General features: G+C 40.5%; 1 protein-coding gene across 1 annotated transcript in view; it reads right to left on the bottom strand.

The window, feature by feature from the left end:
- Window positions 1-21,635, bottom strand: part of crim1 (cysteine rich transmembrane BMP regulator 1 (chordin-like)) — an 82,295-nt gene extending 60,660 nt beyond the window's left edge. Inside the window, exons 1-2 of the mRNA XM_060879922.1 lie at window positions 20,760-21,635; window positions 13,459-13,632 (exon numbers count right to left, since the gene is read on the bottom strand). Of these exons, the coding sequence (XP_060735905.1) occupies window positions 13,459-13,632; window positions 20,760-21,114 (529 nt within the window). The 5' untranslated portion in view covers window positions 21,115-21,635. The remainder of the gene's footprint in view (window positions 1-13,458; window positions 13,633-20,759) is intronic.
- Window positions 21,636-22,895: the final 1,260 nt, after the last annotated feature.

The following is a 22,895-nucleotide window of genomic DNA, read 5'->3' as shown; positions in this document are numbered from 1 at the left end:
TAACTGTCTGACATTTAACTCTTCAGTAAATATTACCTGGAAGTGGAATACATTACAGAACAATTGAAATATAAAGTCATTTTGTTTTGTTTCTTCTTATTAGATTCTTTGTGCCTAATTTTGAAAAAAAGAAAAAACTTTGGGGGGGGGGGGGGACACTGGGGGGGCGCTTAGTGGTTAGCACGTTCGCCTCACACCTCCAGGGTCGGGGTTTGATTCCCGCCTCCGCCTTGTGTGTGTGGAGTTTGCATGTTCTCCCCGTGCCTCGGGGGTTTCCTCCAGGTACTCCGGTTTCCTCCCCCGGTCCAAAGACATGCATGGTAGGTTGATTGGCATCTCTGGAAAATTGTCCCTAGTGTGTGATTGTGTGAGTGAATGAGAGTGTGTGTGTGTGCCCTGCGATGGGTTGGCACTCCGTCCAGGGTGTATCCTGCCTTGATGCCCGATGACGCCTGAGATAGGCACAGGCTCCCCGTGACCCGAGGTAGTTCGGATAAGCGGTAGAAAATGAATGAATGAATGCATGAATTAACTATTTTATGACAAGCCAATGAATGGAATTTCCACATTTTGTTGTGTCCAGGTTCAGCATTGAATATCATATTAGTTTTTCCTAAGTATTCGTGTTCTTCCCTGTCCTACTAGGGGCAAGATTTTCATAGAAAAGTTTTTAAAAAATGGTTATTTTCGTTCACACAAATGTGAACACCAAATGAGATACCAAACACATTTCTGTGCTCTATGATGCTCCGAGCGATTGTTCATAAACATCTAACGTTTGAATGTGTCTACATCCACAATACATTCTGTGTAACAATATTCAACAGAGGTGAGGTGAGATACAGGGGTGAGACAGGAGTCTTGCTCAAAACCAACAGTGTCCTGACTAATTTTATATTGGTCTTGTGGCCATAAAATAATTCATTGGTTTATACTATGTCTGATAAGTCCATTTCCATTCTGGTGGTGGTGGAATGCTGATAAAAAGGGTTAACATGCCTGGTGGTGGAAAAGACACACACACACAGACACAAACACACACACACACACACACACAGACACACACACAATACAGTAAAACTGGATGTTTCCCTAGGATTATACATTGTCTTTTAGAAATGAGATGCAGATCATCATTTGTGTGGTTCATATGTCATTTCATGTACTCATTTGCATGCAGTTGTAATAAGGGGCATCATGTCTCCTGTCACACACTGGAAAATGTGCAGAAGGTTTGTGTGAATTTAACATTTCTGGAGGACGCCTTGACTGTAACTTTACATGCAATAAGCTTGAGTGCCGCTTCAGTGAGAACATCCAGAAAGAAAAATGACACTGCCATCAAACGACACAAGTGCATGAGTTGATCATTAGTGTAGAGCATGTTGTAGAGTAACACACACAGACAGGATTAGCCTGGATGAGAGTAGCTCTTAGACAGTCCTTTTTCTCACCTTAACTGCTTCATTTTCTGGCACAGAATTACGATAACAGAAAAATGTTGTGACCAATAACATGTAATTGCAGCAATTTTCCGTTAGGGTGAGAGAGAGAGAGAGAGAGAGAGAAAGAGAGAGAGAGAGAGAGTGAGAGAGAGAGAGAGAGAGATCATAGAAGAGTTTTTTCCCTCCAAATGTATATGGGAATTTTTTTTTAAATAATAAATAATAAAACTCATGCATATTCAAACACACATAACTATGTATTGTGCACACCAAGTACAGGTGATAGACAGCATCATTTCTCTCGTCAAATCTTTCTCTCACAAGTCTGTCACAAGCCTTCTTGTCAAGAGCAAATCGGTCATTCGTGACGACAGAGCACCATGTGGGAATTCATTTTTCTTCTGCCAGTGGCCACATTCTTCATTAATGTCCTATATTCCTCAAATATTCTTTTTGTTTAGAGAAATCAATCTCTAAATTCAAGCACATAAAGCCAGGCAGATGTCATGGCAGGTTACAAACCAATGCAGCAGGTTCATGCATTGCAGCAGATGTGTTTGGGAAGGCATAGAGTCCTCGCTGACGTTTAATATTTTCCAAAGACTTTAGCTATTCAACTTAGCGTGCATTATAAACAGGGAGAATCCCACAGGGTCCTGCTTATTTTGAGGCAATTAGGAAGCTTCTGCAATCGCCTGAGCCGTGCATGGCATGAAGGGAAGTGATGTGGGATCACCGGAGCCAGCTGCTTTCATATGCCATAAGCATGATGTAGTCTTATCAGACATTAATGATTCATGGAGGTCAATGGCTGTTCCAGGTGGTGATATTTTCCTCCTTTTGATGGACAGTATCACCCAACTAACCAGGGTAGGGAATCACCTGAACACTCAAGTGGAGGACTGAGACTTGTGTTGGTGCATATCAGAAGATTGACAGAATGTCGAGTGTCAGAACATGAGAAAAATACGAAAATTTGAAAATAGTCATCACAGTTAGTGTTGGGCTTTCCATAGACAATTTTTGGAGCTAAAACTAGTCTCGCTCATCCCTTCTAGCCCTTCCACCATCCCAACAACATGAAGAACAACACCAAAAATTCCTAGTATTATAAGTGGACAATCTCATTTTTTTAGGCACCAATGCTAACTGCTGCTGCTGCTGACATCAACAAAGCATTAACAGTATCACCGTTTCCCTCAGCTATTGTCTCCACTCCCAGTTCCCATCACTACTACATCATCTACTAAGCTTTACCCCCACATTCCTCCATACAAACGAAAAACCAAGCAAACAACTGCACAAAGGCTTGCATTTGTTCTGCTGAATTTTCCCCTGCTGGTAGAGCTGGTGTTGCCGATGGGCAGGTGATGTGTGCAGGTATGTGGAGCAACACAAAGCCACAATGCAACCACCAAAACCAAGGCTCTCTGCACAGAGAGATCAAAGAAGAGTGACATGGGGGAGAACTAGAGCTGGCAAACAGATAACTACAGCAGGTCTATCTATCACACACATCCATCTTTAATACACTCACCCACACCGACAAACCAATAACCCCAATGTCTCATTTTCCCCCCAAGTTCAGCTCAAATACAACACATAATGCCAAAATGTTCATAAGATACACCTGGTGTAAGATGGGAGTCCAGGTATCTTTGAATAGTGCTTATGTTCCTGATTGAACTGAGTTACAATAAGTACTTAAAAGCACTTAAACGAGTCCAGAATTAGATTAATCAGTGGGGCAGATTGGGCTCTTTATAATTAGCTAATATAGTTATACAATAAATTCTAAAAGGCAAGTACAAGCTGCTCATTGAACATTTTTTCACAGCATGAAAGACTCCAGGTAACACAATAGAACATAAAATTACCATTTGCAGCTTTTTATGCATTTCCCCACTTTATGTGGATGAATGAATAGAAAATAAATACTAGCCATTTTGCCTAGCCTCAGGAGACCTGCGGTTAAGTAGGAGATGGAAGAGAATTTTTATCTTTCCATAAATCACAGGAAATTTACAGCAAAATTTGGGTCTCTCATGGCTGTTTCATTTCTTCTGTTAACACAAACCCTATTTAGATGATTAGGCTGATTCAGCAGTTTCTCTTTCTTGGCTTCGTAGTGTAAACGCTGATGACCGCCATATTGAAAACTCTTCATCTAAAAACATGTAACAATAACACTGCCCTGAAAAATGGAAAGAGAAAAAGAAAGAATGGCTTCCTTCAGGGTGAAGATACAGTACAGAGGTGCAGTGGAGCATTAGGGCTTTGGGAAGTGGTATTGGCTATTCTGTAGAGCCTGAAAGGCTCCTAAATTCACTATGCAAGTCAATCACTTTCAGTCTTGCTTCTGTAAGCTGTGCACACATTCTTATGTGATAATAGGATAGATTTTTTTTTGTCAGTGAAGTGGATCACTTTCCACTCCTGTTCACCCCATCTTCAATCTCCTAGCATTTTTCAGAAGGACCCATCAACCACTACTTGGCCATGCTGCCTTTCACCTTACGGTGCAAATATCTGAGCTCTCTAAAGAAGAGGCCAGCTTGACTTCGGAAAGAATAGTGGGTTTTTGTGTGTGTGTCTGTGTGTGTGTCCTTGTATAACAAATTGGACAGGAAGAGAGAAAGTGTAGGGACAAAATGAAAAAGCACAAAACTGGGATAAGGAAAGAGCAAACAAGATGAAAGCACAAGAGGGGAGGGAGGGAAAGATGAAGCCAGCTTTGAAAAAAAAAGACTATATAGAAGGAACTCTGCTATGCCAAACATTCCAGACGATAGGTCCAAACACGTTCTCCTAGAGAAATCTACGACAAATATTCAGTTACGTAAGGCATGTACTGTAACCATTAGCCATCGACATGATTGTGTTCCTGCAAAAACTTGGAAAACAAAAATGATTATGATGAAGAAGCGTTGAAGCACGCTACACACGCAACACTGGCGCCTTTAAAACTTCTGACACAAATACCTCTTTTGACAATTTTGATACACAGTAATATCTTTTATTTTAACACTAAGTAAACTTTCAAGTACAGTTTATTTGAGACTTAAGACAGACATCTGAACCTGAATTTCCACCTAAGCAGTGGCATATGTAAATGTATGGGCTGGAGTCCGTTTGCAGCATCACTGAGGTACAAAGTTCCTCTTTCTACCTCAAAACCCCAGAGGCCCTGTTTTCTACAATACCTTGTTCTAAAGAATAACCACACTGATGAGCAAACAGACAACAAGTCTGTGCCTTGTTCTCTTCTAACAACAAAATGTTGTGACAAAATAAGTGTCTTTCCCTCTCTCACAAACCCTCACTTTTTGTGCCACAGCCAGTCAAAACACTCCATGACCCTCTGAGGTCCTCTGCAGTCAACAAGCAATAAGCTCTTGTTTTTGCACATTTCCTCTTAGAGTTGTTTAGAGTTTTTCCTTCCTGTAAAGCTTTCTGGGAGAGAAAAATGTAGCAGTGTTCTTCCTCCCCAAATGCTTTTGCTCACATTTATGCTTGATGAACACGCTTTAATCAAAGCCAAAGCAAACAGTCATATTTACAGAGTAAACAATGCAGGCTAGCCTCTCCACAACTGTGGTGGGCTGACAGAAGGTAGAAGATTATTTGCAGAAAGCACTTCACCATTCATTCATTCATTCATCTTCTACCGCTTATCCGAACTACCTCGGGTCACGGGGAGCCTGTGCCTATCTCAGGCGTCATCGGGCATCAAGGCAGGATACACCCTGGACGGAGTGCCAACCCATCGCAGGGCACACACACACTCTCATTCACTCACGCAATCACACACTAGGGACAATTTTCCAGAGATGCCAATCAACCTACCATGCATGTCTTTGGACCGGGGGAGGAAACCGGAGTACCCGGAGGAAACCCCCGAGGCACGGGGAGAACATGCAAACTCCACACACACAAGGTGGAGGCGGGAATCGAGCCCCGACCCTGGAGGTGTGAGGCGAACGTGCTAACCACTAAGCCACCGTGCCCCAGCACTTCACCATTGCATTTAAAATTTTCACATTCCTTTATCAGTTTGATTTTTGAAAAAAGGTGTCAGCCACAGTCGGTGGCCCCTCAGAGGCGTAGCTACTGTAAATGGAATCGACAAGGTACCACTGAATTACAAAGCCTCTTCTGCATGTGCTTTTTTTTTCTAAAGACATGTGAACATTGATTTCTTACAAGCAGCCGAACAATAATGGCCAACAAAAGGTACACAAACCTCTAACCTGATCTGCAGAGACTCATGCAGAGAACCCATTTGTGCCTAAAAAGCTGAATCGATGATGTCACTCACAGGAAGCATTTCCGTTAACTCGGTGGTTGCTGTAGTCATGGCATTGTTTCCTCAGGGTTGTTAGACCTCATATTGACTCGCTGGATTCACACATGCAGGTGAGAACACAGCAATCACCCATGGGTGCTTACTAAAGCAAGCAAACTCTAGAGAAGTTCAACTGCAGTGAAGAAGTCTTTCGACCTTGAATCGACCAGCTGCAGGAACTGAAAGAAAAATGTTTCGTTTATATGTTCAAGTTAGTAGATGCAATTTGCTAAACACCCCATACAGGACATGCCTTGCTCCATGTACCCTGGGATAAACTCCAGGTTCCCACACAAACCTGTCAAAAGAAAGTGGGTGGATAGATGGATGGACGGATAGATGGACAGACGGACGGATGGACAGAGAGACGGATGGACGGACAGACGGACGGATTGATGGAGCTGCTAAGCTAAATTATCTAATACTACACCAATACATAGAGTTAAAGGATTGTGCTTGAAGCCTTCCATGGCCCTCAGGCAATTTGTTTTTTTTTTTTTGATTCAATTAATTCGCAGTATGAAACAGAAAATAAAAGAAACAAAATTGCAAACAAACCCAAACTATTCATTTTAGTCTGATTCAGACACAGTAAATGGACTAATAAGTGTAAAAGCTACCACAATGAAGAGATGACCTAGAGCATGATTTCAAAATGCAACCACAGTTATTTCTAATAGTCAATGAAGGTTAATCTTATTTGCTTTTAACTTGTCATACAGCGGTGTATGATAAGTAAATTGAAGTGTCAACTGAAGTGAATACTAAAACATCTTCATGTTCATAAAGAAAGCCCTGATTTAGATGTTGCATGTAATTAAGAAACAAACACAGAGGACAGGACGGTTTTTCCTGAAAGCTTTTCTATTATCTTTTAATACACAAAAGATTGTCACTCTTAGGACAAAAGATCGACACTGCTGAGTGTTTCTAAAAAAGTGATTCATCTTCATCAGTGCACTGTGCCACACTTTCAGCCATCTCCTTCATCCTCACCTAAGGAATCCTTGAATGTCAACATCTGCTAGCAAACAAACAAAACACCTTTGTGCCCCAAAAATATCAGCACACTTGCCTTTTCATGTTTGGAATCATTCAGTCAAAATGTCTCCACTTGGTAATCTCTGGACAGAAAGTAGGAGCTGAGGGGAAACGAGCTTATCACATATCGCAGTTTTGTAGCAATCATAGAGAAAAAAGAAAGGGAATAAACGAAAGTGGCTTTCTGTAAAGGAGCCAATTGTCAAGGCAATCACAGGCTTAAATGTCAAGCTTTCAACAGCCCTATTTTAAGTAAACTCCATCTCTTTTTCTGAATCAAGGTGTACCCCTGAGTCTTCCTCTGCTAAACACTGGCTGTTGTGTGGCACTGTGGCTTGGATGACAGTCGGGCTGAACTAGAACATATGTCGGCTTTTGTACTACAGGATCATTTGAGTGAACATTTGTGTCAAATGCCCTTTAGAGGCTATTCAACTATCCACAGTGAAGATCAAATGGACAGTACAAGTGAATGCTTCTGCAATAATTCTCTGGCCATGACACTACTCAAAAACATAAAGCGAGTGTTATCAGATAAAGCTAATCCAACAGCCAATGATCCTGGTACCAGGACTTGTCTGACAAACGGTTAGATTGGCATAAGAACAGTCTTTGTTTGATATTCTAAGACTTTTTACCAGTACACTGGTGTTCAATCAACTTATCAGACATTTACAATCAGTATAAACAAATGAATTATTTTATGGCTTCAAGTCTGATATAAAATAAGGTTGGCTTTCAGTGTGAGGCATTTTTACCTCTGTTGGAATAACCTTACACACAATTTTAGTGGTTAAAGTTAACACTTCACATTTCAAATGCTTATAAAGAAGCATTTGGGGCATCCCAAAGAGTAGAACTGATATCACCGTTTTATACACACTTTTAAAATTTGTGTGATAAAATGAACAGTTTTTTTTTATTTCATTTAATATATTGCCCCTAGTACTCTGGAAAAAAAACATAAACACGTTACATTCTGAAAGCACTGAGTCCCTACTTTCCTATGAGTCATTACCCATTAATGTACAGTGCGTCATGACAAAGAAGTACACCAAAACAAGAGGAAATTCCATTTTATGGCTATAGAGTTAAGTTGTGAATGTGTTGACTGACCTTACACAGATCAATTCAGTGAACTGTTTCAAAAGACTGAATTTATTGAGAGCAGCATAAAACCCATGTGATATCTTCTAGAGATGCACATATCAGATTTATTATATTCTCCATACTATACCAATATGAAAGTTCTGAATATCGACTGATATAACTAATACTGATCTGATACTCTCCGTAACCAAGCCAATTCTCTGCCAGTTGCTGTTGCCAAGTTATGCAAACCATCACAGACATGATGGTGTGATCTGTGCAAGGTCAGTCAACACAAAAACATCATGTCTGTGATGGTTTGCATAACTTGGCAACAGCAACTGGCAGAGAATTGGCTTGGTTACGGAGAGTATCAGATCAGTATTAGTTATATCAGTTGATATTCAGAACTTTCATATTGGTATAGTATGGAGAATATAATAAATCTGATATGTGCATCTCTAGGAGATATCACATCTGTTGTATGCTGCTCTCAATAAATTCAGTCTTTTGAAACAGTTCACTGACACTGCTACTGTATGGAAAAGCTTCCTTAACAGCTTACAAGAACCAGAGTAGTGGAAGCAAATCGCCATACTCAGATTAGGGATACAGTTGAATGTATAAGCAAGATGCCTGTGGGAAATATTCAATTTGTTGGTCAACTGTTTATCTCATTGGTAGGACATAAGAAATATGCTCTGCACTTTGGAACATGATTGGTTGTGAATAATAATTATGGCTGCTACATACTGTCAGATGTCAAGAATAACCCTGGCCTTAGTCTGTAGCTCACATCCTCATGGTAGTCAGAGGTCAATACTTGGCTATTGGCAGCTCTCCCAGTGTGGAAGTCTGGACACATTACTATTGATTTGAATTCCTTTGTTCCACATACAAAGAACAGAATGGCTTGGCTCAGAAGGAAGTTTCTTTCTTTTCTTTCATGCGATGATGCATTGAACTGCAAAAACTGTATTTCTTCTGAGACTTCCTTAAAGCATGTGATTTTGATGTAAGCCAACCTTAAATCCACAAATCTCTCAATCTTGAAAATCAATTGAAATTCTGGGCACAAGTACCTTTACAGCAGAAAGGTAAACATCTTTAAAGGTTTCCAAAGCCAATAGATTTTAAAACACAGATAGATTATCAGCACCATTCCCAGTCCCCTTCTTCCAGTTCAAGTCTTCTGCCTTTTGATTGCTTTTTTTTTGCTTGTCATAATACAGTACTTATAATATCAACTTTAGAGTAATGATATTGGCAGTGGAACTTATGGAACTTATAGTAAGAGCTTTTTAATGGATTTAGCAGACATTTAAATCCTTCTGCACCACTTGGCCTTTACCCTGAGAACACTTGAAGTGAACAAGGAACAAAGAACAACAAGGTCAATCAACATGCTGTAGGAATGTAATCATGCTAAACCTAGATAAAGAAGCAGCAAATATAGAGATAAATATCCATAAAGGAATCTGAAAAACGCACTTTTATGATATTGTGCTTTTACTGCTTGGTGCAAAGTGTGAAACATCAGAACATACCACCACAATCAAAGCAAATGAATTAAGCTGAAGTGACAAACTCAGAGGGAATTTCTACTAATAGACTGTGGTTCATTGGCCAAGACCACTACCAGCTATAGCGCAGGAATCAATGGTAATGCCACTAATGCTCTGCCTCGAGAGTAAAATTCTACCATCATCCTGAGCATGCAGGACAGAAAAGGTGAAGCATTATACTTGTCAAAGGTCTTGCGTACAGATTGATGTGAGTACATTATTGGGAGTTTTATAGAGCTGCAAAAGCTCTTAATCTTTTCTCCAGCAAGGAGGAGGTGGACCACAGTCATGCTGAATAAATAGATGTCCCCAAACATTCCCGTGCGCCAAAGTCAGGGGAGGAGAAAATAACGCGCAGCAGGAATGCTAAGGATCTGTTTACAAAGCTTTCAATAGCCACCTAGATTAATTACACTCAGCCTCCACAAATAATCAATTAATGTTCACAGCAATGAACAGCAATGGCCATCTATAAACACTAATGGACCTTTAACTGTTTCTTCATGCCAGTGTTGCTGCCATATCTTTGGGCATGGTTCACATCAAACAAAAAGAAAGTTCATCCCTGTTTGAAATCAGTTGGTGTGCACTGATTCATGGGATAAGAGTGAAATTACTCCCTCCACACTCCAATGTTCTCCTTGAAAACAGGACATTGTTGAGCCGAACAGAAACATGTTGCTTTTGGCACGAGCACCTGCGCGCTCCATGTACACAACAGGGCCTGCAATTAGCATGGCTGGCTCCACAGAAGAAATATTCTCCACTGTAGTCCTGCCATAGCGTCAGAGACACAGCACTGTAGCAGGAATGCAAGGCATTTCCTTTTATGTGCTTTGACCTAGCTGGGACAGAGGAACAAAATTCCATTTCACAACAGACTCCCAGAGAACAAAACTTCCTGTCTCTCACTTGCTTTCCCTTTCTTTCACTGTCCCTATTAAAGGTACTCTCACTCTTGTCTCATATGTCAAATGCAGACTTTCACATTTTAGCTGAACATCTCATCCACACTCTCTCGCACAATCTGAAAGATCTGCACTTTAATATCAAATAATGTGCTCGGAATCGCTGCCCTATTAATAATGGACTCTAAAGGAGCTTTTAGTAGTCTAGAGAATTATACAAACCTCTGGTTCAGAAGACTAAACCGGGTTAGTGGAAGTCGACCATTTACCTCCATGTTAATTTCAAATGCAGACCCTCTACTTACACTTGCAGTGGTTCTTCAGCACTCTCTCATCAAGTCCCCCAAGGCCAATTTTCTCTGATATCACGACATTTCTCATCAAAATAAACCCAAAAACATTTACAACATAGCCTTGCCTTATCAAGTGAGAAAATAATTTTCAACTGTTAAAGACAATCACCATCTGTCCAAAAAAAATGTTTTTCATTTCAAGTCAACTGTAGAAAACTAGAATATCTATTATGTAATTCTGTGTCCAAAGATTTTGTCACTTGTTCACATGCACATTCATTTGGTCATTGATTAAAAGGATATCATTTGCCTAGGTTAAAAGTTAATTTTCCAAAATACACTAGATATACTGCACATAAAATTGGACATTTCAGTCAAAGAATCCTGATCGGCATCTTCAAACAGTCTTACCATCCGATGACCGGTCTAACTATGATTTACCACTCTGACATTTATTCAAACCTTGAGAAAAATCTAGTTAGCTATCAAAGGTCAGCATATTATTCTAGTTCTGCTGAGGATTGATTTCCCTTAGATTCCACGTAGGAATGGTCCATAGGAAAGTGGTCATTAGAAACCTCCAAGGAAAGGCAGGTAGCATCAGTATCAGTCTTTATCTGTCCTTTCACATGCCTGTTGCTTTTTGGCTTCTATAAATATTTAATGCTATATTATAGAGGTTATAATGGCCATCAAAAGCTGCAATCACCCTAAATGTTATAAATTCAATCCCAGGAAAACTGATTAAACGGATTCCTTTGGCAAGATTAGGCTTTAAGATGAAACAGTATGAATGATCATTAAGGACAACCCTATATCAGCTGATTCCAAGTGCAGTTGCAAGTGGAGTAATTTAAATGCAGCTCTGTCTTTTTCCTTCCCTCTGCTGCCAGTAACACAAAGAAAAGTGACTGTGGGAGTAGGAGTCAGGGCTTACACACATTATAGAAAAGGCTTCAATTCTGCGTAACATAAGTGATTATTTAATGCAAGAATCAATAAACCTCTCGTCCTCTCTTCAGACTCCCAACACAAAATTATGGGTTAAGCTGACAGATCATGGCAATAATGTTTTCCTTATGTAAATGATAACCACCAAGGACATCTCACTACTGCAGTGCAGAAATGTGTCCCAGTCCCCAACCATCACCATAGTGAGCTGCCCAAATGAGACCCAAGTGCTTGTCCAAATACAACAAAACAGCAGCCAAGACTAGGCGCATTAACAGTAAACAGTTGTGCACACACATACACGTGAAACAATAGTCCGACCTAGACATAACATCTCAATAAACAAGTGACAATTGCACAACAATCCAAAGCAGTCAAAACAAGATAACAACTACCTATTAAGATGAAGCGCTGCGGGGGAAGCGTAAAAAGAACCGCAGCCTGCTATAGTTCTGACAAGAGTGCACCTGTCACAAAAAAACGACGGCCATCAACCACTGCCAAGATAACTGTGATAACAAACATATATTTTGGAGTTTATTTACCAATGTGCTGCCAATCCAACCAGAGCACACAGGACCATGATGAGAATGCAGCGTGTGTCCATCGGGAACTGCATTCTTCAACGCACCATTTGCATTCTGATAGCACTTATCAGCTTTAAGCAAGTAAAGCTATTTGTTAATCACAGGCTTTTTATAAAAACCTATAAAAACATCTAAAAAACATACTCCGCACCAAAAAGATAAGGAAAACACTCACTCTCTGCCCCACATCAGTTGTAAAAGAAAAATCACCCTATAAAAATAAAATTAAAACAATTTAGCTTTAAAAATGTCTAGGAAATGTTGTAATATTATGTTGAGCAAGAGCAGAAAGGCTAAAAATCGATGTGTTGCCATGAATTCCCAGTGTAGCATACTGATTTTTTAATAAACAATCAATCGATATAAGGAAGGAAGAAAAACTGGACAGGAATATATAAGCTAATCAATTTTCCAAAGGAAATCATTTTAATGCAAACATTCATTTTAATCAATATGAACCCATACAGTGATGTAATTTCATCACTGCAAACTATATACAAACTCATAATCTACTACAATGTTGTGGTCTTGCTGGCCCAGTAACCTAGTTGCTGAAGAGTTAATATAATAGCTGCAGCAGTGGGGTTGATGCATAATCTTGCAATTTGCATTTGTTCAGATGAATTGGTAGTCAGAAGCCATTTGGTTTGGATAGATGTTTGACTGTTTGGTTGTTTACCCTGTGCTTACGTATCGCTAACATGTCACATCTGGTGTTGATCCCAAGTTAGATCGAGCAAAAACAGAACATGACAGTTCCATCCTGTGTAATTTAATGTCTATATATTAGCTTGGAATTGAAATTAATTTCCTAATGCCTACAGTAGATCATAGATTAAATCACTTTGTAAATTATACAGAGAGATTATAGGCTGTCCGAATCATTTCTGAACATCTCGGAATTAGCCAGGAAGCCCATTTCAATTACCAAGTTAATCACAGATCGTTTCATTTGGCAGAAGTATGTGTTATATTCAGAGGTGAGGATGTGCATGCTGTAAAGAGATACAGCAATACATGGCCTCAAATATCATTTAGAAAAGTCTCACTCTGAGAGTACTTATCAGATCCACCACGATCAGATTCCATGGTTATTTAAGCCGAGCAACCTGGGTGTCCAAACAAATGTTTAAATCTGCAGATTTTTACGCAGAAATATTCTAAAAGCTATGATTAAACATGGCCATGCATGGATGAGTTCCTGCATGACAGAGTAGAAGACAACGATTTTTACCTTCTATCTTCTTCAGGGCTGTCTGACAAGACTCCTCGCTGGCAAACTCAAATGGGTTGTTGCATGTCCGTACACTGTCACATTCACACCTCTCGTCAATTATGTTACAGCCCGTAACCAGGTTCTCGTTGCATGGTTCAAATCCCAAGAGCTGGTCATCGTCCCAGTTTTCATCTGAGGAAGGATCAAAAGGGAAAAAAACAATATTTACCGAGTTAGAAGGCAAGCAGAGATAGAAGGGCAAAATCCAGCATCATCTAAATTTCTTGCAGCGATAAAAATCAACAGCACAGTGATTATTGTATCTTTAGCTTTGGTGTTAGCTGGTAAAATGGATAGTTAATAGCACATATACAGGTACAGGATTTAACTATTTACAACTGAGAACCTGGAAGTGACAAAGAAAGATATTCTAAAGTTCTAGCTTGTTTGGAAAACAAAATAGTATAATTTAACACCAATTATGAAGTAAGAATGAACCTTAACCTTGTGGCATTGCAATCTTCCGGCAATATTACGGTATAACGTGTTATTTACAGTGCAAACACAAATAACTGATACGTAGACTGGTGTTCCAGCTTGCTGTGTGTTCACCTTATCACTGTACTGTATGTGTTTGTTTTCAGATGGGATAGAACACAAAACTATATATGCACATTGTTCAAGTGCCTGTACATTTATGGAAGTCTACTAGTGCGTGTGTAGTGTGTGCACTTCCTGCAATCTCTGCCTCTGCTGAAAGCAGCCAGTAAATAAAGGCCCATAGATTCAACAGACACTTCCTTTTTCCATGAAGGTCATCGAGTTGTCTAGTGAAATTCCCCTTTCTTGGTAGCTAATTTATAACAGTGGAAAACAGTATCTTGCTGCTTGACAACTATGCAATAAATTGCCTGGTGCATGATTTTCTCAAACAGCGCCAACATCAATCTTGCATTTGGCCAGGGTTACATCAGATATATGCCATGTGTTGGGCTTAAACTTGGGGCTACGTGGTGGTGCAGTGCCTTACAGCTCTGTGGTTCAGTACTGAGTATGGGTAACTTTCTGTGCAGTGTTTACATGTGTGCTGACAGCTCTAAATTGCCCCTAGGTATGAATTAATGTGTGAATTTGTGTGTATGTTGCCTGGCGATAGAGTGGCTGCATCACATCCAGTGTGCATTTCCTATTCATGAACAGTGTTCCCAGGAAAGACCATAGATCCACAACAACCTTGATAACAACCCTGACCAGGATAAAGTTGTTAAGAAAGCTGAATGCTATTAAAAATAGTAAAATCTCAAGGCGAAGCTGTTTAAATACCAAAATATTAGGCTGAGGATAAATAAATGCTCAATAACCAATTTCTTTTTGCATTAGGGACTGAGTGTGTATTTCTAATGGTGATACAGCTTCCTTGTGGCAGCGCAGCCATATAGCCATTGGGATTAAACATGTTGGGTGTGATCTCAGCTGCACAGCACAATAGTGTGTGCAGCATTGTTCATGGAATCTGCACTCTCCTGCAATACTAACACAGCTTTGGAGTGCTGTATGCTGTATGTGTAATGAAAAACGTGCAATAAAGAAATGAAAAATATGCAAAGTATAAACAGGTGAAATGAATTGTGCACTCCAGGTAACACAGAACAGCATATTATCCACAGTGTGATAAGTGTTGCAAAGCCAGACTGCCAGGAAGCAACATCCACCTGACTTCACCCTGACCTTGAATAGATGTTGTCAACAGCCGATACTCCAATAACTAATCCAGGCTCTCCAGACGAGCTGTGGGTCATATAGCAGGGTGAGGAAGTTCAAGCCGGTGCACTCCTGGCCAAACATGTCTGCTTCTAGCCTGGCATGGGGCTCATACAATAAACACTCTCATGGTGGTCTGAGCCACACGCAGAGTCTCAGCTTGGCAACAACAACACTGAGAGACATGTTACTGAGTACCCTCACATCTCTGATTCTTTCACATGAGCTGCTTTGACAAACGTTGCCATTTCAAGTCCCACAGCCCCGGTACGTTCCAGGAGAAGTTGTATATAGCTGCTGAGATTAGATTTCTTGGTTCCAAGAGACCGGGGAAAGAACATCTTTTAAAAGCATGCTTGTGTTTTGACACTGTTCCTGAGCCAAGCATGTTTAATGAAACCTTATTCTGGAGGATTCCGGGAATAGTACAACAAGTCCATTAATATATTTAAGGATAAGGTGACAGTTTTATTAGCCACATTTTCATTATCGCCACAAAACAGGAAAACCTTTGTGATTTGGGTTATCCATAGAAATAATACACCACTACTTCAAAGAAAAAAATATTCTATAATTCAAGAATAGAAAACATTTCAATTAAACTAAAATCAGGAACTTTTACAATTACCATGAATTATAAAGTTAAAAAATTGTGAACTTTTCCATTACTTAATATAGATCAACCACTAAACAAATAGGCAGCTAGAGTTCTCATAAACATTATGCAAATAGCGCTCATAAAACAAAGCAGCAAGCATTGTCTATACTGAACTGCAATATATCCACTGCATTTGATACAACAGTGTAGTTAAAGCATAAATGGAAGGCTTTTAAAGCAGTCCTCAAATTACAGCTCATCCTACTATGGCGGTTCATTTTGCTGCTGTGCCCACAGTGGCACCTGGTTGTTATCCAAGATAGAGACCTTCTTGAGACACATAGTGTTGCATTCACAACACCTATTAATTAGTTCACTCAGAAAAGTAAAAACCTCTTTAACGGATTAACTACAATATCTAATAAACAATTAGAGGAGAATGATATAATATACAGATTGTGATTGTGTAAAATTATGTTTTGCACTCCTCGCCCAGATTTGAGAAAGGTGTGAGGATCGGGGCCATGACGTGCAGCTGTTTTTCCAGAAAACAGCATCCACCATCATTCATGCCGGGAAGGCTTTCTCTAGCCTGGGGCTTGGGAACGATAATCACCAAAAACCCCTGCATCTCTCTCCTCTGACTCCTCCACTGCTCTGTAGTGGAAAAGAGAAACTTCCAAAGAAATAGTGACAGTAAGGCTGCTAAAAGGGAGGAAAGCATTTCCGCTTGTCTTCCCTGACTACACAAGACAACCTGTGTTCACTGACGAAAGTAATCTAGCCTGAACCGTCCTTTTTTTTTTTACAGGGGACAAAGAAAAAAGACAAGGGCAAGCATCCGGTGTTGAATTGAATGTAGAATGTAGAAGAAAGGAAGTTGAAAGCTTCACTCTAAGGACTTTCTTTTTGGACATGGCCCAGAGCAATTCATATCTACTGGCATTTCAACAACAGAGGTGAAAATGGAGAAGTAAACACACAACCTGATGTATAAAAATATAGTAAAAGAGCAAGTACAGATAGTATTCAGAAATGTCCAAGCCATACAAGCCAAGAAAAAAAAACAGCAAATGATTTCAGCAGGAAAATGCCTAACCCCTGTTTTAATAGTTCATTTAGCATTTGCCAAAATAATTTTACAGAAATCTGTCTAACTGACATTGATTAAGAGAAATATGATGCTCTTTTGTTAACAGGCAGAGGCCTGGGTCTGTGTGTATGATGGCAACGAGGATAGACGTGTTGTCTCTGAACAGACTGCATGTAACTGTGTGTGCCCTTTGTCCACTTTCCAGTCATTTATGTAATAAAGGCTGCTGATTATTCTCCCAGCCAGACAGATTGTGATTTTAGTGCATGACATTGCAATACTGGCTGCAGGGACACAGTGCTAGAGTTTGGATGCAGAACATGTGAACAGGTCCAAGGCTCATGTACCAAACTCAAATTCAGCTTCTGAGAGACAAACCACAATGTGCTTGTATTCAGCAAAGTTCCAGCCGTTTGTGTTTTGAACACACATATGCAGTTTAACATGTCCAAAATGCAGTGTCAAGCTACACAAATAAATTCCAGCCAGCTCACTGCCATGCCATTGCATTCCAAGGTGAACTGTCAATGTAAGCTTGTGAAAAATTGTTTGACAGACTATGTGAGTAAATACCCATGCTTCCCAGGCAAGCGTGAGCGCAGTACATGCTCCGCTATTTCGGGATTAATACGTGTTGTTTTTAAGGCCCTAAATTATTTGGCATCAGACAGCTGGGCTGACACGCAGCCAGAGGGCTGAAAACGCAGATAGGCTGCAACAGGCCGAGCACACACATTCCTCCGATACACTGCAAAAACAAGGGGAAAAGGAAGTGTTTGTGTGTGCTTACTTTTTATGCTCCTTCCTGGCTCTGCAACAGTACTGCCTACAAATGGTTTATGGGAACAAACAAAGGCGTATGTGGAGAGTTTCTCTCTTTCTGATGTGGGGAGTAATTATTTAAAAATATGTCTGAGTGCTGCGTCAACAAAGATGATGTCAATAGTTTGTCAAAGTTTGAGTGTTAGCAATAGAGGTTATAAACTTCTAGCACTTTCAGGTTATATGAATCAGGGTGTAATAGAGCCTCAGTGATTAAGGCTCAGGGCTACTGATCAGAGATTTGTGACCTCGCACAGGGCACTGATAAAATCTATCTTCAAATCTCAGATAAAATGCTTTGTTTACTTGTTTACTACGTTTACTATGTTCTATTTATCTATATCTATCTATATCTATCTATCTATCTATCTATCTATCTATCTATCTATCTATCTATCTATATATACATATATATATATATGTGTGTGTGTGTGTGTGTGTGTGTGTGTGTGTGTGTGTGTGTGTGTGTGTGTGTGTGTACATCTCACATTCCCCTATCTGTTTAACTTTTGTTTCAAGCTGTTAATTGAAAATACCAACACTCAGCGGGCAACAGCAATTTTCTGAGAGTTCCTGATTTCCATTCTTTTCAAGCATTGCTCAAATAGCACAGTCCTATGACAAGACTCAGGGTTTATTTATTTCAGCTGATAAAATTAAAAGGATCTTGTGGTTTCCTACTTTACAAAAAATGTGTCCTTGGTGAAAACTCAAGATTTTGCATGTTATTTTTGCTGTGCCAACATCAAATAAAATCTAGAAAAACATTAAATGGTGACAAAAAGTTTTAAAACTGTCTTCTACATCATAACCATGCAAGTATTTTTTGTATTATGCACAGAAAACCATACTGACTTTGTCAAAAAGCTTTACATTTTTTTGACAATGATCAGTTTAATATAAGCCAGCATCATGTCCAGTGCTTCACTTGGTGTGTTTCATTAGTAAATTATTGAATTTTACAGATATAAAATGATGTATATTTAAATCTAAATACATTAGAATGCCTCAGACCTGCATAGTACTCTAAACAACAGCTTGTGTATTTTAGTGTTATGCACTGTGCTGTGTGCTCAGAGCCTGGGCTTAATGGGATTCCTCTGTTACAGCATTATAAAGTAAAGGCAGTGTCCCATGGGAACCTGTGACTCTTCTGTTAACACAGGACCTGAAACATCAGCTCTCAGAGTGGAGTTCAATGGGCAGATTATCACAGAGAGATGGGTGTGTTGCGTACATGAGACACGTGGATTGACATTCACTATATGAGAAATCTAGCAAAGGTTTAGACATCTTTCAGGAGAGTGTTTTACCACTGACAGCAAGTAAATAACATATATAAAAGAAACATTTATGGTTCAATGTGTCAAAATTGTTACAGGCAGAAAAAACACAATTTAGGGCTAAATGTGATCTTTCCGCTTTTTGGCCGCTCGATACAATCCAATCACCGTGACATCCAATGGGCTTTTCCAGACCACCACATATAAGTCTTTCAGAATACATGAAGCTCAATATGAATGCATGTCCTGCACAGATCTAAAAGCTCTTCACTATAATGACCCTCATCTCAGATTGCTTTTGGGTTAGGGTGGGGTCATCATAGCATAAGGTATTATAGCCAAAACTGCAGCTCTCATGATCCTTGCTTTGATCTTTTGCATTCCTGTGGCACACATTGCTTTGACAATTTATCCTGTTCAGTTTTCTTGGCTGGATTGTATTAGATGTCACCTAAGAGATTACCCGCAACGCAGCAAGAAAGCCTTCGGCATGTTTTCATAATCAGTCGCACTGAAATCTGACCCACAGCAGTGTGTCTGACCGACACCAGGACTGGTCCGAACAACAAAAACAACCAGTCTCAGCACTGGTTTGCAGTCTAACACAGTGTCAGGAAAAATATAATACTAACTGGTACCTTTTCTGTGCTGTTAACTACATCTTTTCCTCCTTTAGTTTGTAACTTAATCCTGGAAGGTGCCTATAGTACAACAATAAACTATTAGACTAAAAGTAAATCCCAATGGAAATGATATACAATAAAGGTACAAAAGATCACCCCAGAGACAAAGACAGGTACAGATTAGTACCATTAGTACCTTTTTTTTTTTTTTTTATATCATTTGAGTTTTATTACATGACTTAAGCACTTAAAGTTGTTTAGGTCTGAGGAACTTCTTTCAGTTCAACAGGTGGAAAATTCAAAATGAATCCTTGCATCAGTTGAGTCAACACATTAGCACTAATGATGACATAATGGTGTTAAAGAAGTGAAAGGTTGAGACACTTGTGATTGGAAGCTCTTGTCCTTCTGTCCTCCGGTGTAAAACACACGATTAGACGCGCGAGCTGAACCGCATAGCTGACATTCCGATGAGGAAAAAAAAAACCAATGCGCCTCGGCGGAAGGACGCCGGCACCTCGTCCCAAAACAGCACGGGATCCGTTCGCAATCATATCTCAAAGAAATGCAAAACCGACATACTGCAAACACATGAACCGTCTGCTCCCTTCTCCTCACTCACTCTTTCCTTCTCTTCCCTTCGAGGAAGCATGTTTACTGTAAACAGCTGTAGCGACCTTCAGCACTCAGGTTCTTTTAGATCAGATTTACACTTTGCATCAAAACGATTCATTAAAACGTGTCGTGCATCGTATTAATACACGCTATAATGAACCACTTCGCTCTCTTTCTGCATTTTTTCACTAACTTTCACGTTCCACCGTTTCAGTATTAATCAACGCGTCATTTTGGGTTGTTTAATTTTATTCAGTTTGTCATTGAGTGAATCACAAAGCGTCTGATTCTCACAGCCTAGTAGAATAACTGAGTGATGCGGGACGTTTCTATGTGTAGTGGTATGCTGTGAATTGTTTGTTTTTTTTGATGGTAAGGTGAATAAACTGAGGGCGAATTAAAGAATCGCTCAAATTGTGCTTAAAACCACGAGATCGGACTTGAAGTAAAGCGAAGATTGTGTAAAAACCAACTTGCTGGAGATAAGAACAAGGTTGAGGGCAGATCTCAGGCTCGTCAGTTACCTTCGCAAACTCCGACTTCGTACTGCGTGATGGAGCCGCCGTCGAGCGGAGGTCTGATCACGCACCGCAGCCCCGCGTCACACGTGCCGTACAGGCCGTACACACCGCCGCAGCTCTCGTTCTTCTGCTTGGCGCACACGGAGCAGCAGCCACAGATACCAGGTACCACGGCGCCGACACACTGCTTCGGCTCCTCGCACTTGGACTCGTCACAGGGCAAACACAACAGCGCCTGGCCGCTTGTGGCCAGCAGCAGCAGCGCGAACTGCGAGATCAACGCGCATTTCAGAACAACGTGCATCCTGAAGGTGGGGAACGATGATGAAGAGATCATGGGGAAAAAGTAGAAAGGCATATAAGTGTAAATCCAACCAAGTTGTCTCTCTGGAACGCAGATTCCCTCAGCGAAAAAAAAAAAAAGCTTAAACAATGGCTCTAAGCGAGCGCGTGACGGGATCCGTTTCTACCGTCCGTCTGCTGTCGCATGAGAACAAACCCCTTTAAACTTTGCAGCGGTCTCCGAAATCCCTTCAAAAGCAGGACACTACGCAGCTACCCCACGCTGGACAACGCGTGCATGGTTCACGCGTCTGGATCTCAGCCGTAGTTCAGACGCTTTTCACACAGGAAAACTTTCCTCTCCGTTCTCATGCACCGGAGTCTTTTCGGTCTGTTTTTTCTTCTCTCTATTACGCAAGGAGGGGAATTTCTTCCTGTTCCAACCAAAGATCGCAGATAAATAGCTGATAGTTTGTTTTCAAAGAAGTAATAAAAAACGAGTCGTCGGTCAAGAATTCGCTCGACTTAAGGTTGCGTGAATAAAACGTTTCCTGCCTCTGTCGCACAGCTCATGATCGTTCTCTCTCTCTCTCTCTCTCTCTCTCTCTCTCTGTGTGTGTTGCCGTTGCTGCGCGCGCTCCGCTCTGTGCCTCTCCGTGACCTCATAACGGAACCACTCCCATCTTGCATTACTCCGCTCCGCTGGGCCGTTCACTCCACATATGGAGCACGCGGGAAGCGCGCGCACTCAAGAGCCGGACACGCAAGAAAAGGGAGCAGGGGGCGCGCGGGTCGCGCTGTGGAAGTGCCGGTAAGGCGCGGGGGCCCCGTATTCACAGTTTTTCCTTCCTTTCACAATGGATCCATATTTCCGAAAAAAAATAAAAATAAAAAAAAATTCATGGCCACTGAAACAAGGAACCCATATAAAAAGAAAGAAGAAAACAAAGTCGTATGTTTTACATTAATAAGCAAATCTATATTTAAATCAAATTTACATTTTTTTTTATCAAAGATAGTGCAAAAAATATAAAGTATTCTTACAAAATATTTTCTTGTGTCTAGTTGGTAAGTAAAAACCTTGTGTGATCTATGCTAAGAATGAAAAATTGTAAACGAATCTTTAAAAGAAAATAAAGTCTTGGAAAGGCAAAATTTTTCGAGGATTTATTCGTTAGATTTACGAGCAGCGGTGGCTCAAGTGGTTCAGGCTCTGGGTTGAGGATGGATCTGGGTTAAAGCCACAGCACTGCCAAGCTGCCACTGTTGGGCCCTTGAGCGAGGAACTTAACCCTCTCCACTCCAGTGGCTGTATCGTGGCTGACACTGTGCTCTGATCCCAACCTCCAAAGTTGTGATAAGCGAAGAAATAATTTCACTGTGCTGTAAAGTATATGTGACAAATCAAGGCTTCTATTGCATTTATTCCTTGGATGAGGGCATTATTACTCAGGTGTGTCCATTAAAACTCAATACAGCACATTAAACCCAAGTGATTCTCACCCAGCTTTTCTCACCTCTCCCCCTCCCTTCCCCAAAGCTCTACCAGATGAATACTGCGGCAGGTGTCAAGTCATAATCATGTTGTGTGTTACGCAAAAACACTGCCTTCGCGCTGGGGTAAGAAACCATTAACACAAACATCTCTGGTGAAACCAGATCCCTTTGGACTGTTTGTCCACACTTGTCTGTTTTCCGCCTACCACAATATCTTGTTTTTCCAGCTATCAGTGACCTTTGAACTAGACCTTGTATGCCAATGTCAGACACAGCTGCAGCGACTACTGATGGAGTGTTGAGTAGATATGTTAGGTGTGTGATAATTGTCAGAGCGGTGTTGTTTGGGGGTCACCAAGA

The sequence above is a fragment of the Tachysurus vachellii genome, chromosome 10 (genome assembly GCF_030014155.1).
Source record: "Tachysurus vachellii isolate PV-2020 chromosome 10, HZAU_Pvac_v1, whole genome shotgun sequence".
Classification (NCBI taxonomy): domain Eukaryota; kingdom Metazoa; phylum Chordata; class Actinopteri; order Siluriformes; family Bagridae; genus Tachysurus; species Tachysurus vachellii.
This window is presented reverse-complemented; position numbering and strand designations above follow the sequence as displayed.